The 23,219-nt window shown below is 37.8% G+C and overlaps 1 protein-coding gene across 23 annotated transcripts in view; it reads left to right on the forward strand.

Annotated features, from left to right (window-relative positions):
• The window catches only part of LOC141404034 (uncharacterized), a 146,415-nt gene that overhangs the window by 73,055 nt on the left and 50,141 nt on the right, over positions 1–23,219 (forward strand). For 21 of the 23 annotated variants that reach the window (XM_073987249.1, XM_073987251.1, XM_073987267.1 and 18 more), the window contains one exon: positions 19,632–21,310. In XM_073987249.1, coding sequence (XP_073843350.1) covers positions 19,632–21,310 — 1,679 coding nt within the window. Of the gene's footprint in view, positions 1–9,460; positions 9,904–19,631; positions 21,311–23,219 lie in introns of those variants that run through there. The other 2 variants (XM_073987272.1, XM_073987270.1) reach the window with 2 other exon arrangements.

The raw sequence follows: 23,219 nt of genomic DNA on the forward strand, positions 1-23,219 counted from the left end.
TGAATTTCAAACGGAATAATTGGAATTACAAATGGAATAATTCGAATTACAAATGAAATTCTCGAATTACAAATAAAATGTTACGAATTACAAATAGAATAATCGAATTAAAAATGAAATGTGACGAATTACAAATAAAATGTTACGAATTACAAATAGAATAATCGAATTACAAATGAAATGTGACGAATTACAACTGGAATGTTTCGAATTACATGAGAAGAAGGTGTATTACATAACAGGAATTTTTTCGATAAGAATATTTTTTTCAGATTTATCAGTGTCGATTCATCGCATATACCTATTTACGAAACATGTTTCAAAGAGTGACATAACTCAAAAAATGCGTTTTCTAAGTTAAAAATTTCAGTTTTTCTATTACTTCTATTTTATCTTGTGTCTTTAAAACTCGACGAGTTACAGCTCATTTACTACGAGTTTCGCATAATTTGACACAAAGGTTTTTGAGTTTATGAAGCATTACAACACTGCAAATCATGCTTAAACTTGCACAGAAATTTAGCACTGATATCTAGCCAGGTGTTTACAAATTAAGGTCCAAGTAGTTCTTTTAGTTTTTGTGTAATAACCTTTTTAAGTTGGGAAGTCAATAATAAGAAGTCGCCAACTTAAAACGGGTTTTTTTTCGAAACGGGATTTTTTGAAATGTGTCACTCTTTGAGTAAATGAGCGATATATTAACTACATATGTATGTAAAGAAATAAAAGAAAATCATAATTTCTCTCATGTCCTTAGATGTAAGTGATTTTTTTGACGTATTTATGTATATGTGGCGGCAAAACCGACTCATACTTTTTCTATATATTTGACAAAATTATGAATGAAATAATTTGCAATCAAATTATTGTCTTCTCCCTCCCTCAACATTGATATGTTAATAACAGCATTCAATTTTCATCAATTAAATGACGTCGTCATCGTCGTATAAGTGATGCGCTGCCAATGCAGGCAAGTGGCCACAGCACGTATACGTAACAAGGGATGTTGTAATGTACACGACATGTTTTCTGTTTGTTTTTTCTTTTTTTAACGAAGACCCATCTGTAAAAAAGTCTACAGGGTGTCTGTAGCAAATATTAACATTTCAATATCTAATTATTTGTGAAAGAATTCACAAAAAAAAGAAAAACGAAATTGGGACAGTGTCTGTATTTTTAACACAGAAGACAAATAATAATTTTATCAATGGCTAAACACCAAAGCAAACATACAATAACAACAACACTGTGAGAGAAGAAAAAACTGAAAATCTGCACAATTGTTGCTGCTTCAAAACAAGATGCGTATTTACCAAATCAATTATTAAAAACACCACGCACAGACCAAATTTCACTTGACTGGCCTGTCTGTCTGTCTGTCCGTCCATTTGCATGTTTTGGGTGATGCTGTTGCCTAATGTTGTTCTAGATAAATGTGAAAGCCCGATGTCCAATGCGTTGTCATCTTCGTTGACAAAAGAAATGATTTTTTTCAAATATTATTTTTGTTTTACTTTTTCTTTTTCGTGTGCGCTAAAATATCTTTAAATGTTCTCATTCACAATGTGTGGCGTTGGTCCACACACACACACTCTTACTTATTACACATGGGTATTTTTGCTCAATTCAAAGATTATAAAAACGCCCAAATTAACTTATGACTATGAAGAAGAAAAAAAAACGGCAACAACAGATAATCAAAATAAACATCAGCAACATTAATGGTTTGTGTGGCACTGTAGTGCACCGTGGTTGCGGCCAATGACAAAAGCAAAAAATACATGCCTCTATTTCATGACTTTAAAGAAACAATCGATACCACTGTGCAACAAAATAAAGATGAAAGTCTGGGGAACGGAAAATCCCTGTTTGGGAAGAAAGGCCTTGGTGAGTATATTAAGAACCCCGAAGGTCAGATCCGCCGTGAGTCGAACTTCCGCGTCATGGCGTGATTAAGTTTTTGCCAGAGACCCTGTAAGGCATCAGGAATTAGCGTTACAACTTTGTTCACTGTCGTTTTAGCTTATTTTTGAGATGACATGTCTGCAGTCGAATCGAATGAGGATTATTTTCGTAGAGCACTTCCACCTTCTAACTCCCTTCTTTCAATGTCCTTTTCGTCCTTTATTTTAAAAGCCGCTATAAAAGTACCACAAGATGACGTTTTTCAGCTTCGAAATGTTCTGCAAAAATGTCGCTCAGAAAATTTTAGGTATGGCTCTCATTGACAACTAATCGATTTTGTCAGTACCTAAAGGACTACCTAAAAATAACAAGTCGATTCTTGAAGAGTCCTTAAATTGGAATTAATCAATTTTTTTTAACTGGCGAGGATCCGATGAAGTGGACCAAACAGGAATCTCCTACTTTGATCTATGTTTGGAAATCGGTTATTCGATGCGAAAGTAACCGTGCAAACCAGCTAGACAGACGGGCGGATTGTGCAAAGTACATGGAAAAATCGACCCTAAATTGTCTGAAAGGGAGTTGGTTTTCACAATCCATTTCCTTAAAACTTTTTATTATTTTCCCTGATGAAATTTATTGGTCAATGTTCCGCCAATCGAGGGCACCCAAGTTTTTATCCAGACTCCTTGTGAGTTGTTAAAAAACACACATCCAACCTTTATATTTATCCCTAAACAAATCTTTTTTACTTGGTGTAATACCACCTTTGACAGCTGAAATGGCGCCCAACCCGGAAAAATGTTTCCTATATTATTTCAGCCAGTTTACATTCTTTCGAAGATACTAAAACATACAAAAAATAGTAGTTAAAAATCAAAAATATCTCATTCGGCAGCCCAAAAAAAAAAATGCAATAAAATCCATCTCCTATTTTTCTTGGTGTAATACCAGCTTTTGGCACTATGCACCCACGATTTGGCGTAAAAGCAATAAATAATGGGGGTTATCATGAACGGCAATTCCCCGTGAATTTTTTCACTTTCTTCCTTAAGTTGCAACGACGGAAAAACAAAACTCACGGGGAAATTTCATTCATGATAACCCCCAATAATAATACCACCTTCGACTGCTCAAATGGCGCCCAACCTGTAAAAAATATTTCCTTTAATATTTCAACCAATTAACATTTCTTTAGAGATGGTAATGAATCCACAACTGACCTCTTCGGCAGTCGAATAAAACTCTGCAATAAAATTCCTCTCCTATTTATCTCCGTGTAATATTAGCTTTGGCTGATCAAATAGCTCATAACTTGGAAAAAATATTTCCTTTGATATTTCAACCAATTTAGATTCTTTCGTAGATGGTAAACTATCCTCAATGGACCCCTTCGGCCGTCCAAAAAAATAAATAAAATCCCTCTCTTGGAAAAAATATTTTCTTCGATATTTCAACCTGTTAAGATTCCTTTGGAGGTGGTAAAATCCACAACTGACCCCTTCGGCAGCCCAAAAAATAAAAAAAAAATCCCTCTCCTCTTTTTCTCAACTATGACTTTCAAATGGCGCCCAACCTGGAAAACACATTTCCTTCGATATTTCAACCAGTTAAGATTCCTTCAGAGATGGCCAAAAATCCACAACAGACCACAATCGAAAAATACTCTGCAATAAAATTCCTCTCCTATTTATCTCCCTGTAATATTAGCTTTGACTGATCAAATGGCACATAACTTGAAAAAAATAATCCTTTGATATTTCAACCTGTTTAGATTCTTTCGAAGATGGTAAAACATCCACAACTGACCCCTTCGGCAGTCAAAAAAAAATAAATAAAATCCCAATCCTGGAAAAAATATTTTCTTCGATATTTCAACCTCTTCGGAGATGGTAAAAAATTCACAACTGACTCCCTCGACAATCGAAAAACACTCAGCAATAAAATCCATCTCCTATTTTTCTCGATATAATATCAACTTTGACTGCTCAAATGGCGCCCAACCTGGAATAAAATATTTCCTTTAACAGTTCAAGCAGTTTAGATATCTGCGAAGTTGATAAGAAGTCCACATCTGACCAGTCCAAAAAAAATAAATGGCGCCAACCTGGAAAACATATTGCCTTCGATATTTCAACCAGTTAAGATTCCTTCAGAGATGGTTAAAAATCCACAACTGATCCGTTCGGCAATCGAAAAACACTCTGCAATAAAATATCTCTCCAATTTTTTTCAGTGAAATGCCAACTTTTGACTGCTCAAATGGGGACCAACCTGGAAAAATATTTTCTTTGGTATTTCAACCAGTTTAGATTCCTTCGGAAATAATAAAGTTCCACAATGGACTCTTTCTGCAGTCCAAAAAAGAAAACTCTGCAATAAAATCCCTCTCCTATTTTTCTCCGTGTAATATCACCTTTAACTGCTCAAATGGCGCCCAACCTGGAAAATTCTTTTCTTTAATATTTCAACCAATTAAAATTTCTTCAGAGATGGTAATGAATCTACAACTGACCCCTTCGGCATTCGAATAAAACTCTGCAATGAAATTCCTCTCTTATTTATATCCATGTAATATTAGCTTTGACTGATCAAATGGCCCATAACATAGAAAACACTTTGACTGCACAAATTGTGCCCAACCTGGAAAAAATATTTCCTTCGATATTTCAACCAGTTAAGATTTCTTCGGAGATGGTTAAAAATCCACAACTGACCAATTCGGCAAACGCAAAATACTCTGCAATAAAATCCATCTTCTATTTCCCTTAAATGGCGCCCAACCCGAAAAAATCTTTTATTATTTCAACCAGTTTAAATTCTATCGGAGATGGTAAAAATTCAAAAACACAACTCCTTTGACAGTCGAAAAAATCTCTGCAATAAAATCTCTTTTATTTTTCTCAAATGGCGCCCAACCTGAAAAAATATTTTCTTTGATATTTCAACCAGCTAAAATCTCTTCGGAAATGATAAATTCCCCATTGGAATCTTTCTGCAGTCCGAAAAAAAAATTCTGCAACAAAATGCAACAAATGGCGCCCAACCTGGAAAAATATTTCCTTTGATATTTCAAACAGTTTTCAGCAAAAAAATGTTTGTGCTTTGAGTGATCAAATGGTACACAACTTGGAAAAAACAAGTTAAGATTCCTTATGGGTGGTAAAATTTCCAAAAAGGAGTATTTCTACTGTCAAAAAAAAAATATAAAAAATTCTGCAACAAAATCCCTCTCCTATTTTTCACGGTGTAATACCACCTTTGACTGTTCAAATGGCGCCCAACCTGGAAAATATTTCCTTTGATATTTCAACCAGTTTTCAGCAAAAAATTTTTGTGGTGCATTTTTATACCCTCTACCATAGGATGGGGGTATATTAAGTTTGTCACTACGTTTGTAACTACTCGAAAAAATCATTGTAGACCCCACAAAGTATATATATTCTTGATCAGCGTGCAATTCCACATCGATATAGCCATGTCCGTCCGTCTGTGGAAATCACTCTCGCGTCCGAACTAATTGGCGTAGGTGGATGAAATTTTGGGAAAATCTATTTATTATATGTACGTAGGACTTTTGGTATTGAAATCGGGCTATGTAGGTCCACGCTTTCGTATAGCCCCCATACAAAATGACGCGTGACGCGTCGTCGTTTTAAGGAATTTTTAAGATATTTGTCCCATTTTACCACCGAATTGGTTGTAATTTGGTATTTTGTGTCTCCAGAGGCCAAAAAACATTCCTACCAAAGTTGGTTTATATACATAGGTCCACGTTTTGGTATTACCCCCATATGACGCCCCATATAAAGTACGCCTCATTTTAATATATTTTGAATGTATTAGTCCCATTTGACAACAGAATCGGTTTTAACTTTGTATTTTGCATTTCCAGAGGCTAAGAAACATTTCTACCATAAAATGTTTATATAGGTCCCATAATACAATATCTCCCGATTTTCGATATTTTGAACGTTTAGCCTCATTATCACACCGAGATAGCTTTCCCCCAGAAATTTGTAGGTATAGGTCCACGCCATCATATAGCCCCCATAGAACGGTACCTTCCGAATTTCGGTATTTTGAAGGTTGTGGCCACATTAATCCACCGAAATGGCTGAAATTTGTGGTGGAGGGTATAAAAAGTTCGGTCGGGCCTTTTCTTACTTGTTTAATAATAGCTTTGACTGCTCAAACGACACACAACTTGGAGATGGTAAAAAATCCGCATCCGACACCTTCGACGGTCCAAAAAAAAAAAATAAATAAAATCCCTCTCCTTTGCGAAAATTTGACTGCTCAAATGGCGCCCAAACTGGAAAAAATATTTACTTCGATATTTCGAAAACAAAAAACTCTGCAATAAAATCCAACTTGACATCTAAAATTGCGCCCAACCCGAAAAAATCCTTTATTATTTCAACCAGTTTAAATTCTTTCGGAGGTGGTAAAAAATCCACTACAGACCCCTTCGGCAGTCGAAAAAAAATCCCTACAATAAAATCTCTATTTTATTTTCTTAGTGAAATTCCTGGTTGAAATACCACCAACCAGTTTAGATTATTTCGGATATGCTGAAAAATCCACTATTGACCTCTTCGGCAGTCCAAAAAAACATTATACAATAAAATCCCTCTCCTATTATTCTCAACGTAATACCTCATTTGACTGCTCAAATGGCACCCAACATGGAAAAATATTGATATTTCAACCAGTTTTCAGCAAAAAATTGTTTTGATGCTCCGTTAGAGATCAATATCAACGAATAAGCTCCTTCACCCGATGTAATGCACATTTTTGTGCTGAAATAACGAGATTATTCAACCGGAATAGAATATTCAACATTCAAATGTGTGTACCAATTTTACTCCAATGGCGACCAATCAATGTTCGGGGAACAGGAAAATAAAAGTAAGGTAACCCCAAAAAAGTGCAGTCGAACTTCTCTATAACGTAGCACTTGTGGGCGTTATAGAGATTTTAGTTTGTGTGAGAATTTCCACTTGTGCTCTAAAACAACTTCGTTATAGAGAAGTATTTGTTACAGAGAAGTTCGTACGAGAGAGAGTATGACAGTATTTCATTTCGATATTTCAAGGAATTTTCGGGAATGCACCTATTTTCTATTTCCAATTATAGATGTGGAAACAACCAAAAATGGCGCCCAACCGCCAAATATTGGCAAAAGAATAAATTTATTTTCTTTAAAACAATGCCAAAATTTTTCTGAATCGATTTCCAATGGCGAAAATGGCAACCTACGCAAAAAAATAATTTTGATATTTCAAGTAATTTCCCGGAAGACAACGTTCTTCTATGGATCGCTTTTGAATGACGCCCAATTATTTTTGGGGAGATAAAAATATGACGCCCAACGGCCAAATATTGGCAAAACAACGATTTTTTTGTAAATTCGCAAATAAATATTATTTAGAAAATTTGTTATTTCAATAATTTTTTGAAATTTGAAAATAAAGAGAAAGACACCCAATAATGGGTGAGGAAACAAGAAAGTGGCGCCTAACGGTAAAATATTAACAAAATAATAAACATTTCTTTTAATTAATTTCTCGTTGCAAGTGAAAAAGGAAATCCAAAGATTCGAACCCACGCAACCACTATTATGTGATCTGGTTTCGTTGTTGGTAGCAGCTCATCAGCAACATCTCTCTTATCGTACTGTTTATTTCTCACATGCAATGTATTTTTCATAGTGATGAGCTTTTATACCTTCCACGACAAACGTGATAACACTTTTCCCATGTTTTTCAAGAACGTGGGTTCAAACCCAAGCCTGGCTCAAGGTGATTTTTCTTTATTTGAAAAGTTTGCCTATTAGGGCGAAGATAATTTTAATTAATTTCTCGTTGAAGTCGAGCTTATTGATCGAAGTTTTTTGAAAGTGAAAAGGAAAGCCGAAGATTCGAACCCACACAACGACCATTATATGACCTGATTTCACTGTTGGTAGAAGCTAATCAGACATATCGGCTGTGGAGTGGTTTCTCTGGCATCGATCAATCTCTGATTTTTCCAAAAATTTTCGGAAGCTAGCTTTTTCTACGGTTCACGTTTCACTGTCACCCAATGATTGCTGAGGACACAGAAAATGTCGCTTTTCATCCAAATATTGGCAAAATATTGATTTTTTTTAATTCCCAAGTAACAAGTAAGAAAGTATCAGTCAGCTTGTGCTGATGGAGATATACCCTCAGCCACTGACCAAAAAAAAAACGAAAGCAAAGATAATAATTATGCCGTATATAAAATATATTGATTTTGTATCACGAGTTTGCTTTAAAATCTGATGGCGCCCAACTGTAAAATATTGACAAAATAATAAAAGTTTGTTTTTTTATTCCAACATTTTTTTGGTAGCCATCTTTCTTCTTCGAAGTGTCCCAATGATTGCTGAGGGCACAGAAAATGGCGCCATTCGTCCAAATATTGGCAAAATAAGAAAAATTTAATAATAATAATAATTTTATTTTTTTTTTTTTTTGAAAATTCCCAAATAAATTTTATTTACAAAATTGAGTATTTGAATTATTTTTGAAAATTGAAAATAAAGAGAAAGGGAATGTGGCGCCTATAGGTAACGTTATATGCTGTTTATATTAGAGCTTTTTGCAGGGTTAACCTTCTTTATGAGGATTTGTTTGAAATATAAGTAATGGAATTGACATTTAAAACCCAGTCGGTTTGTTAAATCCGGTTATATATAAACGGGGTATTAGTGTGGCACAGAACTAAATCATGGAACATTTCTTAATTGGCGCCCAACGTTTTTTTAATGAGGTACATTTCCGATCCTGACAAAACTACGTTTTGGTAAAGCCCAAGGATATATACAAGGGTGCTGTCCAATTTTAGATTTTTAAGTTTTTGAAATATTTCATATTTAGGCAGTTTTTCAACCGAAGTACCATGCAATTCACCCTTTTACACTAAATTCCCGGATCGGAATTCCTGGCCAGACAATAACACATTTTTACAAGTGGTTTCTTAAGACACGCAGTTCGATTGGAGTCGTTCCGTAGTTGAAATGCTTGCAAAGGTTCTTTCCGACTTAAAATCTTAAACTTTATATTAGTCGCATATTACAACCTTGGAACCACTGTGTCGCCATAATACACAAAAAAACGAAAACTTGAAAGCAATACCGCTGAAGGACAAAGGGCAAGTGGTGGTGCCCAGTCGAGTATGCCTTGTTTATTGTTTTGTTTGAATATCAGAAAATAAACAAGAAATAAATTCAACAAAACAAAAATGCCTTAACTATGATGGCCCACCACCGAAAGGGAAACATTCAAACTGTGCAACATTTTTCAAAATCAGCGCAAAAAAAAGAGAACATAAAGCGAAAAAATATTAGCTGCTCTCTTTTTTCTCTAATGATGAGCTGCTAGTGGTGGCATGATCTGTTTGCTATTTAGCCGTAGTGGCTAAGAGGTGAAAAGCAACAACAACAAAGGCACATACATTGCTCCTCAACTAAATCGTAAAAGATATAAACAGAAACCCCGAGCAGCAAAAGAACAAAAAACTCAGAGGAAACAGTGGAGGAGAAGCAAAAAAAAAGAACAAAAAAGCATATTTTTTGGGGTCATACAAACAGAAAAAATTCACAATTTAGTAGTTGAAATCTGCACGGTACGGGCGGTTTGTGATTTGTTGCTCAAAAAGAAAAATTGGCGAATGAAAATCAAAAAACCCAAAAAACAGACAACAAAAACACACCAAAAAAAGAAGATAGTATATAAGTTACTAACTAAAAAAAAGAAAACAGAACACCCCCTAAAAAGGCTCAGTGTCTTTAATTTTGAACTTTGAACCAAACATAAAAACGGCAAGAAAAAAACAAACTAAAAGAAAATTGGAAATTATTACTGGTGACTCATTACACGTAGATGATTACAACAAGGTGATAAAGTTCCAAAGATTAACAACTTTTAATTAAAAAAATAAGTTCTCAAATAAAAACTAATTTTTAAGCAAGTACGTTTGTATTTCAACTACGAACGAGCATGATCAGCAAACAGCTTCCTCAACGTGATGTGTTGTCAAACTATTTTATTGTCGTCAAATGTGTTATTGCAAAATGTTTCCAAAAAAAGCGTAGAAAATCTTTCAAAATTTATGTGTACTTGGAGGAAATTTAAAACAATTTCGTAATTGCCCCATGTTTTTTTTTCGGTCTTATATTTTCCGTTTCTTCTCGTCGACACTACTTTTTGGCCAAAAGTCAAAATCTCTTCTTTTTTCGAATAGAGAGAAAAATACGAGTGAATAAAGAGATTTTCTTTTTGCACGTCGGCACGGCCATAATAAAAGAGACATCCAAAAAAAATATAGCGGTGATGCTGCTGCCATCAATCGACGCAAACATGTTTTGAACATCTTTACGAAATGATCTTTAAATAAGCTGTCTATTACTAGAACAATAACAAAAGCTAACAATTTACATTGTACAGTGACTCACAGTGAAATGTCTTACAAGAGTATATTCAAAATTAAAAATCTCAAAAAACAAGTAAAAAAGTATCAGTCGGCTTGGCCAGCAGAGATATACCCTCAGCCTGTGTATATTGAAACAATTTTTTCCCAAAACACTTATGTATATAGGGGATTTTAAAAATTTTCGGCGTATAAACCGGCAAAAATGTTGATTAGGATTCAAGGGCAAAAGTTTTGCGGAGGAGATACTTAAAGGAATGGATCGACATTGACCATTATGGAAGTAGATCTCCAGCTCATGAAGTGTGGACTTGCCCCCTGAAAAAACGTTTAATTGAGGCAGTGAATACAAGTTGCTTCAACAAAAATCAAAGTGATGCGATAGCAGGTCTTAAAGTGAACTTATCCGAAATTTTGTGTGGGAGGTACCGGATGGAGTGGATAAATATAGTCCATATTTCAACCTGATCTATATTTGGTAGATATATTAGGGTGTGTAAAGTATGGACCAATTCGGCCACTCCCTTCAAGAGTTAACGTACGAACAAATTTTCCGAACATTTTTGAACTTTTGTAGGGGAGGTACCTGAAGGAGTGGACCGATATGGCTTATCTTTGAACTTAAACTATGTTTGGACAAATTATTACTAAGGCCAAATTTTGGACCCAATCAGGAGATCCGTTCGTTCTTGCGCTCCAACCACCTCACACGGTGTCATAGGGGGTTTGTGCATCTTTCAGGTTAATTTCTCGGGGAGTATGGACTCGCCCCTGATGAAACTTGTACCGTCGTATGGGGGGCAATTAAGCAATTCGGGAGCAGACCCTAATCTGAACTTATCCGAAATTTTGTGTGGGAGGTACCTGAAGGAGTAGACCGATTGAGTCCATGTTGGAACCTCATCGAAGTCTAGTAGATATTTCACAATGTCCAAAGTATGGATCAAATCGGATACTTCCTTCAAGAGTTATCGTGCGCACAAATTTTCCGAACATTTTCGAACTTTTGTGGGGGAGGTACCGGAAGGAGTGGAGTGATATAGCCCACCTTCGAACTTAAACTAAGTTTGGACAAAATATTGCGAAAGCCAAATTTTGGACCAAATTGGTTCATCCGTTCGAGAGTTATCGTGCGCACCAGCCAGACAGACGGACAGACAGACAGACGGACAGACAGACAGACAGACAGACGGACATTGCTAAATCGACTCCAAATTGTCTGAAACACATTTCGTCCAAACATACTTGGGGGTCTAAAACCATTATTTCGATGAGGCACATTTTGCCCGTATGAAAGTGTATATACCCTCGTTAGCATAAATGCTGAGGGTATGATAAACCACAGTAGAGATTGGAAGTTTTCAACGTAAACAGTCAATCCCACGGCAGCGGGTTCTTTCGTACCGGATTGACCCGAAACCATAGTGTTTCGGCCAGCGACTGCCAACCCAGCATCAAACCTATCCTTCAACGTAGGTTTCCGTTAACAGACCCAATCAAAACCGTCTACACCAACAAAAACAACATAATCCTTCAAAAAATGTACTTACCTACTTAGTTGGCCCATTACAGAACATTTGTTTCATAGACCGAACTAAGAAAAGATCTCCAATTCTCTCTGTTTCGTGATTCGCTTTTTGGAATACCTCGCCTTGTCATCTCTTCATCCACTTGTTTGCGCCGTCTATTCTTTGGCCTGCCAATTCTGCGTGCACCGCCCTGTGGCTCGAATTTATACACCTTTTTAGCGGGTTCATCATCGCTCATTCTTATTATATGGCCTAGCCAACGCAATCGCTGCATCTCGATACGTTTAACTATGTATATTAATGTCGTTGTATAGCAGATACAGCTCGTGGTTCATACGACGTCGATATTTACCGTCAACTCAGATCTGTCCGTAGATCTTTCAAACACGCCAAGCACTGCCTTATCTGCTTGCGCAAGTACCTAGGCTTCGGAACCGTACATCAGCACGGGTAGTATCAGTGTTTTGTAAAGCGTTATTTTTGTTTGACGAGTTGTGGCTTTGTTTTTGAAGTGCTTACTTAAGCCAAAGTAGCTTATGTTGGCCAATACAATTCTTCTTTTTATTTCACAACTGATGTCGTTTGTTGTGTTTACGACGGTGCCGAGGTATACGAAGTCTTTTACTACCTCAAAATTATAGGAACCAACTTCAACAGTTGGTCCGATCTCAATGGACGCATTGCGCGTCGACACCATCAACTTGGTCTTCCCGCCGTTTACCGCCAGACCGACTTTAGCAGATTCTCCTTCGACCTTCATAAAGGTATGGGTTACTTCTTTTACTGATCTTTCCATGATGTCTATATCATCAGCATAAGTAAGTAACATGTGACTATTGGTGTACATTGTGTCACTTCTTTTGACGTTTGCCTCTCATCTGAAGAGATCACACGAAAGGCTGTCTCCTTGTCTGAAACCTCTTTTGGTACCAAACTCTTCGGAGATTCTTTCCTATTGTAACTGAGGACCTCGTGTCAGTTAAAGTCATTTTACAAAGCCGGATGAGCTTTGCGGGGATACCAAATTCAGACATGGCTTGTAATACCTTTGAACGTAGCGGGCTGTCGAAGGCTGATTTATAATCGACAAAAAAGTGGTAGGTGTCGATCTGCATCTCTTGGATCTTCTCCAGGATTTGCCGCAGGGTAAATATCTGGTCAATGGTGGACTTGCCAGGCCTAAAGCCGCATTGGTATGGTCCAATTATCTCGTTGACCATAGGCTTTAGTCGTTCGCACGATATCCCTGACACTATCTTGTAGCCAATAGTTGGAGCATAAAGTCTTATCTCCTTTCTTATGGACGGGACACAGGATGCTCAGGTTGCAATTGTCGGGTACGCGTTCTTCCAGCCAGATGGAGCTAACTAGCTGATGCATACACCTTATCAGCGTGTCGCCTCCGGTTTTGAACAGCTCGGCCATCGGCCCCTGCTGCCTTATTATTCTTCAGCCGGTTTATTGCTGTCTTTACCTCATCTTGGCCAGGTGGTACACATTCAATGCCATCTTCTGGGATTGGATCTGTGGTATCTTCGTCGACTTCGCTACTATTGGACACCAACAGTTTGAAAAAATGTTCTTTCCATATCCTTAGCACACTATTTGTATCAGTTACCAGATTACCTTGCTGGTCTCTAAGGATGTGCCTGTACCAAAGCCATCTGTTTGATGTTTCACTCTTTGGTTAAAATTTCGGACTTCATTCTGGCTCCTGTACATCTCGATTTTTTCACACTCCCGCTTTTCCATTTCTCTCTTTTTCTTGCGGAAAAGACGTTTCTCTTCTCTCCTTTTCTCCCGATATCTCTTTCGTGAGCTACGCGTTGCTATTGATTGTAAAGTAGCTCTCTATGCCGCATTTTTCTCTTCGGTAGCAGCACGACACTCCTGGTCATACCATGAATTCCTTTGTGGAGGTCTCTGGTATCCAAGTATGGATTTTGCGGCTGTTAGCATGGAGTGGGCTAGTTGAGTGGAATATGCTGTGGCTATCTGTTGTGTTTGCAGCCTATCGATGTCCAACTTCCGCGTTGTGTCTATTCGTGCTTTATTTGCAACGTTTAGACGGGTACGTATCTTTGCTGCAACAAGGTAGTGGTCCGAATCAATGTTTGCGCCTCGGAACGATCGTACATCTAACACGCTGGATGAATGTCTTCCATCTATCACAACATGATCAATTTGATTACTTGTTCTTTGATCTGGAGACAGCCAGGTGCCCTTATGAATATCGAGATGCTTAAATCTGGTACTGCTAACTACCATGTTTTTTGCAGCTGCAAAGTCTATCAGCCTCATACCATTGTCAGATGTTTCACTGTGGAGACTGAATTTCCCGACTGTTGGACCAAAGATATTCTCCTTTCCAATTTTGGCACTAAAATCGCCTAGAATGATTTTAATGTCATGAGCAGGGCAACGGTCATATGTTTCTTCTAAGCGCTCGTAAAATATATCTTTGGTCTGTTCGTCCTTTTCTTCAGTGGGAGCAGGAGCGCAAATAAAGCTTATGTTGAAGAATTTAGCTTTTATTCGAATTGCAGCAAGTCTTTCATTCACTGGGGTGAAGCTGGAGACCAGATGTTTTAGCCTCCGACTAACTACAAATCCTCAACCAAACTCATGCTTTACGTCATGGCAGCTATAATACAGTGCGTCACCTTTAGGTGTTGTTGTGGCGCCTTTTCCAATCCATCGTATTTCCTGTATGGCAGTAATATCGGCCTTGTACTTTTCAAGTACGTCTGCCAATGCGAAGACTGCACCTTCTCTATAAAGAGTGCGAACATTCCAGGTGCAGATTCGCAGATCATGGTCCTTAAAACGTTTGCGGGGTTCATCAACTTTAGAGGGGGTTGTTTTTCTTTTCTTTCGTTTTGTCATAGTATGCTGTTCTTTCTAGGGGAGGGTTACTAACCCGACGCCCAAACCCAAGTTTTTAACGTTCTTATGGGAGAACGCGCGGCACATGTTAGCTCACTACCTTTAACGGGTGTTAAAGGCAGTTCCCCAGGTGATACCACGGGGAGGTCAGTGTCCACTTGAGATGAAAGAGGGACCAAGATAAATCCTGGGATTTGCCATGTTAAAACCGGTCATGATCGTTCCTTGGTATTTTCCATCCTCTACGTTATGATGTTTAAAATCGGTTGTTCACTTCGAGAGTTACCGTGTGTACCATTTTAGCGAAAAATTTCGAACCGAAGACCCGAAGTAGTAAATCGATATGGTCCATTTTAAGGACTATTTCTCTGGGACATAGAAATATTCTTCTCGGATGCAGAAGTTTGAAACAACTTATCATCTTTGTACAGCTTTGATCCACGGTAATATCCATTTACATCTGCACCTGTACTGACGTGTAAGACAATTTGTCGTAATCCGAATACATAGTATAAACATTTATACTAAGTTTCATTATATGATAATGGATTTTTTTTTGTTTGTTTTAAAATTTCTTAAATGTCTATCATAGAGGCAATCAAAAACTGCAAAGGCGCATTGCCAAAAAGCAAACAAAAATTGAATATGAAATAGATAATCAATTAAGAGGATTTGAAGCAGCCAGTTAACAGATGTAAATTTTAAATATTTTAAACGAATCGAATGTTTATTAATTTTCTCCAAACACTTCTCCAAAGAAATTAGTAATTAAATTAACTTTCTTGGTCCAGCTGGAAGACTTACTTACTTAGCTGGCCCATTACAGAATATTTGTTCCATAGACCGAACTAAGAAAAGATCTCCAATTCGCTCTGTTTAGTGCTTCGCTTTCTGAAATACCGCGCCTTGTCATATCTTCATCCACTTGTTTGCGCCATCTATTCTTTGGCCTGCCAATTCTGCGTGCACAGCCGTGTGGCCCGAATTTATACGCCTTTTTAGCGGGTTCATCATCGCTCATTCTTATTATATGGCCTAGCCAACGCAATCGCTGCAGCTCGATACGTTTAACTATATTGATGTCGTTGTATAGCAGATACAGCTCATGCTTCATACGACGTCGATATTCACCGTCAACGCAGATTGGTCCGTAGAGGTTTCGAAGAATTTTTTCTCTCCAACACGCCAAGCACTGCCTTATCTGCTTGCGCAAATACCCAGGCTTCGGAACCATATATCAGCACGGGTAGTATCAGTGTTTTGTAAAGCGTTATTTTTGTTTGACGAGTTGTGGCTTTGTTTTTAAAGTGCTTACTTTAGCCAAAGTAGCATCTGTTGGCCAATACAATTCTTCTTTTTATTTCACAACTGATGTCGTTTGTTGTGTTTACGACGGTGCCGAGGTATACGAAGTCTTTTACTACCTCAAAATTATTGGAACCAACTTCAACAGTTGGTCCGATCTCAATGGACGCATTGCGCGTCGACACCATCAGCTTGGTCTTCTCGCCGTTTATCGCCAGACCCACTTTAGCAGATTCTCCTTCGACCTTCATAAAGGTATTGGTTAGTTCTTTTACTGATCTTCCCATGATGTCTACATCATCAGCATAAGCAAGTAACATGTGGCTATTGGTGTAGATTGTGCCACTTCTTTTGAAGTTTGCCTCTCCTATAACCTTTTCTAGCAGGATGTTAAAAAGATCACACGAAAGGCTGTATCCTTGCCTGAAACCTCTTTTGGTACAAAACTCTTCGGAGAGGTTCTTTCCTATTTGAACTGAAGATCTTGTGTCAGTTAGAGTAATACAAAACTCTTCGGAGAGGTTCTTTCCTATTTGAACTGAAGATCTTGTGTCAGTTAGAGTAATTTTACAAAGCCGAATGAGCTTTGGGGGGATACCAAATTCAGACATTGCTTGGAATACCTTTGAACGTAGCGGGCTGTCGAAGGCTGCTTTATAATCGACAAGAAGGTAGTAGGTATCGATCTGCATCTCTTGGGTCTTCTCCAGGATTTGCCGCAGGGTAAATATCTGCCAGGTCTAAAGCCGCATTGGTATGGTCCAATTATCTCTTTGACTATGGGCTTTAGTCGTTCGCACAATATCCCTGACACGATCTTGTAGGAAATAGGGAGTAGACTTATGCCCCTATAGTTAGAGCATACAGTCTTATCTCCCTTCTTGTGAACGGGGCTTCTTCCTGCCAGATGGTGCTAACTAACTGATGAGTACACCTTATCAGCGTGTCGCCTTCGGTTTTGAACAGCTCGGCTGGTAAGCCATCGGCCCCTGCTGCCTTATTATTCTTCAGCCGATTTATTGCTGTCTTTACCTCATCTTGGCTGGGCGGTGTACATTCAATACCATCTTCTGGGATTGGGACTGTGGTATCTTCGTCGTCTTCGCTGCTATTGGATACCAACAGTTTTGAAAAATGTTCTTTCCATATCCTGATTACACTATCTGTATCAGTACTCTTTGGTAGAATTTTCGGACTTCATTCTGGCTCCTGTACATCTCGATTTTTTCACACTCCCGCTTTACATCTCTCTCTTTTTCCTGCGGAAAAGACGTTTCTCCTCTCTCCTTTTCTCCCTGTATCTCTCTCGTGCGCTACGCGTTGCTACGGATTGTAAAGTAGCCCTATATGCCGCATTTTTCTCTTCGGTGACAGCACGACACTCCTGATCATACCATGGATTCCTTGGTGGAGGTCTCTGGTATCCAAGTATGGATATTGCGGCTGTTTGCATGGAGTGGGCAATGTTTTGCCATTGCGCTGATATGTTATCGGGATGAGGAGTGCTTTGATTAAGCAATTGGGCTAGTTGAGTGGAATATGCTGTGGCTATCTGTTGTGATTGCAGCTTACCGTTACACCATTTTGTGTATTTTGTGTAACGATATTGGACGTAAATATCAAATCGCCTCTCTATTGCTACTCATAAGGGTTAATATCGTATACCAGCCCTGCTCAGAACGGTGAAATGTTTCACCATCAATTCTCTTTCGGTTTTTGTTGAAACAGAAAAAATTGCATGTTTATACCCTCAGCCTTTAGGCTAAGGAGGGTATATACACTTTGATACGATGAAAATGTGCCGCATTGAAATAATGGTTTTAGACCCCAAGTATGTTTGGGCGAAATGCGTTTCAGACAATTTGGAGTCGATCTAGCCATGTCCGTCCGTCTGTCTGTCCTGCTGGCTGGAGCGCACGATAACTCTCGAACGGATGAACCGATTTGGTCCAAAATTTGGCTTTCGTAATATTTTGCCCAAACTTAGTTTATGTTCGAAGATGAGCTACATCGGTCCACTCCTTCCGGTACCTCCCCCACAAAAGTTCAAAAATGTTCGGAAAGTTTGTGCTCACGATAACTCTTGGAGAGAGTGACCGATTTGGTCCATACTTTGTATAGCGTAAACTTTCTACCAGAGAAGTACGAGGTTCCAATATGGTCTCAATAGGTCCACTCCCTCGGGTACCTCCCACACAAAATTTCGGAAAAGTTCAGTTTAGGGCCATCTCTCGAATCGCTTTGATTTTTGTTTCAGCAACTTGTATTCACTGCCCTCCATACGACGGTACAAGTTTCATCAGGGGCAAGTCCATACTTCCTGAGAAAATAGCATGAAAGTTGCAAATAAACCCTATGACACCGTGTGAGGTGGTTGGAGCGCAAGATAACTCTCGAACGGATCTGCCGATTTGGTCCAAAACTTGGCCTAAGTAATATTTTATCCAAACATAGTTTAAGTTTGAAGATAAGCCATATCGGTCCACTCCTTCAGGTACCTCCCCCACAAAATTTCAAAAATGTTCGGAAAAATTGTTCGTACGGTAAATCTTGAAGGCAGTGGCCGAATTGGTCTATACTTTACACATCCAAATATATATACCAGATATAGATCAGGTTTAAATATGGACTATATTTGTCCACTCCATCCGGTACCTCCCACACAACATTTCGGATAAGTTCGCTTTAAGACCTGCTATTGAATCACTTTGATTTTTGTTGAAGCAACTTGCATTCGCTGCCTAATTTACGATGGTAAAAGTTTTTTAGGGGCAAGTCCATACTTCTTGAGCAAACAGCCCGAAGAGTGTAAAAACCCCATATGGCACCATATGTTGTGGCTGGAGATCCACTTCCATAACGGTCAATGTCGATCCATTCCTTTTAGTATCTCCTCCGCAAAACTTTTGATCTTTAATCCTAATCAACAGTTTTGTCGGTTCAAACGCCCAAAATTTTTAAAACCCGCTAAATACATACGTATTTTGGGAAAAAAGTTGTTTCAATATACACAGGCTGAGGGTATATCTCTGTCGGCAAAGCCGACTGATACTTTTTTACTTGTTTTGCAGATTTTTGATTAAATTGTTAATTGTTGAATCAGGGCAATCGTTTTTGAGGATACTGAAGTGCAAAAATGAATCAAACGTCAAAAGAAACTTCCAAAAATCGTTCTTTCCTAATTTATTTCTCTTAAATGGTGGTTTTTCTCTTTCGTGTGAAAAAAAAAACACCGTTTTGAGCAGCCATATCGTAAACATATCTCTTAAATTGCTAGAGAGTAAAAATAAGCGACATACATCATAATGAGTGTGATCATCATCATGTGTTGGTATTTGTTAAATATGTATGAACATTGTAATGTTCTGTTGTTGTTGTTTTTATTTTTAAGTAACCTCAAAAAGTTCAAGGAATGTAAAAATGTTTTTTTTTTGTGTTTAGTACAAGTATTTAGTAAATATGTACTAAAACAAAAAAAAAACATTTCTATTTCTCTTATTTGCAATAATTTTTAACCTATTTTCGTTTTTCTTCTCTTCTGCATTTTAGTGTCATTACCTGGATCCAATGAAATCTCAATCGATCAACCCGCAATTCTTCAAGTACTTAGTCCAATAAATGCCACAGAAGAAAAACAGGAAGCAAACAACAACAACAGCAACCGCAATAAGCCGTTACATCAACAAAAGGAAGACGCCAATGAAAGCCCGGTGAATGTGTCGCAACAATCCTCGGAGGATTTCTATAAAACGCACAACGACGAGAATGTTAATGACGATGCAAATTCTAGCGTTAAGAACCTAGTCAGTAGTTGTAGTACAGAAAATTTAGCTAAGACAATTATTATCAAAGAAACCGCCCCCGCCAAAACAAAAACAAAAGAAGAAGAAGAAGAAGCCATAACCCCCACCTCTACTCCTAAAACATCATCTCAAAGTGAAGAGAAACAAGAAAGCGAAACCTTAACAGATTCTTCCTTCTCCGAAAAAGCAACAGAAGTAGAGCAACAAGAAAAGGAAGAAAAAGAAGAGTTGCCTGAAAAAGAATCAGAATTCAAGCAACTTGGAAAAGAAGCAAAAATATCCCCCGAAAAAGAAACCGAATTAGAACAACAAGAAAAAGAAGCCGAGGAAATCATTATTTCATCTGTACCTCCCAGCCCCCACGCAGAAGAAACAGAAGATAATGTTTTAGATATTGAATCTCATTTAATTGAAACCCTTAACGAAGCCACAGTTCACAAAGAAAGCGTGGGTATTAAGGAATTACCACCTGCCGAGGAGGAATTACAGGTTGGCTGTTCTAAAATCGAAACTGATGACAATGTTCGCTCAGTCATAGAGGTTGAACCGGCTGAGGTGATAACAAAACAACCAGTGGAACAAATTTTGGAAACCAAAGCATTGCTGCAAGCAGCACAAATTGAGGAAACTGCAACACCCTATTTGAATGGTGATTCAGCGGCCCATGTGACTAAAGAAGAAATTGAGGAAACCGTTACAGCCTATTTGAATGGTGATTCTGAGGTCCCGTTAAATAAAGAAGATATTAAGGAAACATCCACAGCCTATCTTAACGGTGACTCTGCGGTGCATGTGACCAAAGAAGAAATTGAAGAAGTGGCCCAACAACTTTTGCAAGACATTGAAAAGGAAGTTGCAAAGGTCTTTGAGGAGAATAAATTTGCAGTAGGACAGCCCCAGGAAGAAACTCTAGTGCTAAAATCCAATGAAAAGACTGACCACAGTGAAGTAAAAGAAGGACAAGAAGCCAATTTACCCACAACAACCCCTGAAGATATTCCCCACGAAAACCCCTCCGAAGAAGATCAACTAGACGGTGCCCAATTACGTACCGAATCTCAACTTTCTCAAGTTGTTGATCAACAAATTTCCGAAGTCACTAGCATTTTAGATTCCCAAAAAAAGGAAGCTGCTGCAGCCGCTGCCACATCTTGTCTTAAGCCACCCTCAGAACCCCATCTTAAATTAGTAGCTGTACCCACCCCCCAAACCGCCTCGGAAGAAGCTGAACGCAAACTCTTCATCGATTCTCTGCCACATTTACAGGGTGCCGCTGAAACAAGTAACGCCGAACAATTAGCTTTGGATTGTAAAAAGGAATATTATCAATCGCTGAAAAAGTATTTGATCCAAAGTGCAACGGATAGACCACCGGTGCCATTGCAAACATATCGCTGGGAAGATTTACGAAGAGCCAAAGAAAGGGTAAGTTAAACATAATGAAAAATAAGCTAAGGGAATGGGAAGAATATTCAAGGGAAGAAAGTTAGTTCTGTGATCCTCAGGATTTTAAACTCGATCACAAAGTGGTAACTTAGTAGATGCCCTACAAATTCTCTTCATTTTTGTTGATCATTAGCTAGGTTTTTTGCTGGATTCCAAGTAAAATTGCGAGAAATACATTCATTCTTAGCCTCGTATGTTCCAATTCAGTGTTTGTCTTGCGATTTCGCCAGCAGGTCTTGCCAAAATGTGACCTATCCATGTTCATATGCGTCTGCATATTTAATGTTCCATTGGATTGCAGTTCGCCATCATGTACATTTGTCCGATGTTACCCAGTTAGGCCAAAAAATTCGTAGGATACGCCTCAGACATTTATTGTAAAAGTCCAGGTACTGTAATACATAGGTCGGATTTTACACAGCTGCTAAAATGTAGAGCTTTATTTTGTTGATATGTATACTGTTTGCTCTCCAAATTTTTGTGTTGTTGTAGCAGCATAGGTTTGATGTTGGGTTGGCAGCCCCTGACCGAAACGCTTTTGATTTCGGGACAATTCTGTGAAAGTGAAAGCGATCCATTCGGCATTATGATATAGGTATTTGAACCTCCGTGTTTCCAAATTGTCAACATCCTCGATCGGCTGTTTACAGAATGTTAACTGAACCGTATTATTACGTTACTTCCGAGGTAGGAAAAGCAGATAATCATGAAATTGACCAAAAATCATGAAATTTGCAAATGTTGTGTAGTGTTACCTAATGCTATTTTAAAGGCTTTTTGGTTGATTTTATATGCAATATTGATACAAAGTATATAAATTCAATAGAGAAAGTTCACAATATTTTATATATTAGTCTGAGAGTAAATTAATGGATACTTAGAATTGAATATGAACCATATCAGACCACGTTCGTTTTTTTTTTTTTTGAGTTTTTAAATAAATTCTTCAACAGATTTGACGCAATAACTAAAAAACTTTCAAATAAATAGGTTCGCGTTTTGGTGTATCCAATAATTTCCTGGGTTCTAATAATATCGAAAGATTTTCGTTGTTTCGAAGCTATTAGCCAAATTTTTAAAAATATCGGCTGTAATGTTGATTTTGGAAATCATTTTTGTGGGAGAACCTCCATGAAGAAATTGGTTAAAATAGGTCCACATTTGAATACAGGAATTGTATTCGCGAATATGTCGTGATATATACGCGGTTTTAATACGGTGAGGATATAAACAGTTCGGCCCGAACATAACGCCGTTTCTTCCTATTAAAAAGTTTTCTATTATTTTTGCCTTATTAAGTTTTCAATTGAACACATTTTTGACCACAAGGACTGATTCTGATAAAAACATCTATCTAAAAAACCTTTTTAGGGTTATTAGTACACCATTAATTAATTGAAATAAATACCTCCAAAAAGAAGTATAACTCGAACCGCGAGTTCAGAATAGTCTTGTGTCGAATATTTCCAGTCAAAAAGTGTCTACTGCTGCTTTTTTTTAAAATTGGTCGTATATACAGCTATTGCAGAAAATAATATTAATTTATGTCATAAAAACACAATAACTTTACTATTTTGCCAGAAGTGACGGAGTCCGTGCAAGCCAACTAAAAAATTCAAATAATTACATCAAGAAAAAAAGAAAACATTTGAATCAGAAGTCGGGCGATACAGACTACGCCTCATAGACACCGAATCCTACTCGCAGAACTGTTTGAGACTAAGAAAAATTTCTCAGAAAAAGCTCCACAAAAGTTTAGCTAAGTCGTTACAAAATAGGTTAGGTCGTAAAACTCCAGCTGATATCCCAATGGATGTTGTTCCGGCTTATTTCTATCTACGAGTAGTTATTTATGGACTCGATGGCATTAAAAACTTTGCAAAGACTG

This window comes from Musca autumnalis, unplaced genomic scaffold (assembly GCF_047663935.1).
Source record: "Musca autumnalis isolate F117 unplaced genomic scaffold, ASM4766393v1 scaffold_4, whole genome shotgun sequence".
NCBI lineage: Eukaryota > Metazoa > Arthropoda > Insecta > Diptera > Muscidae > Musca > Musca autumnalis.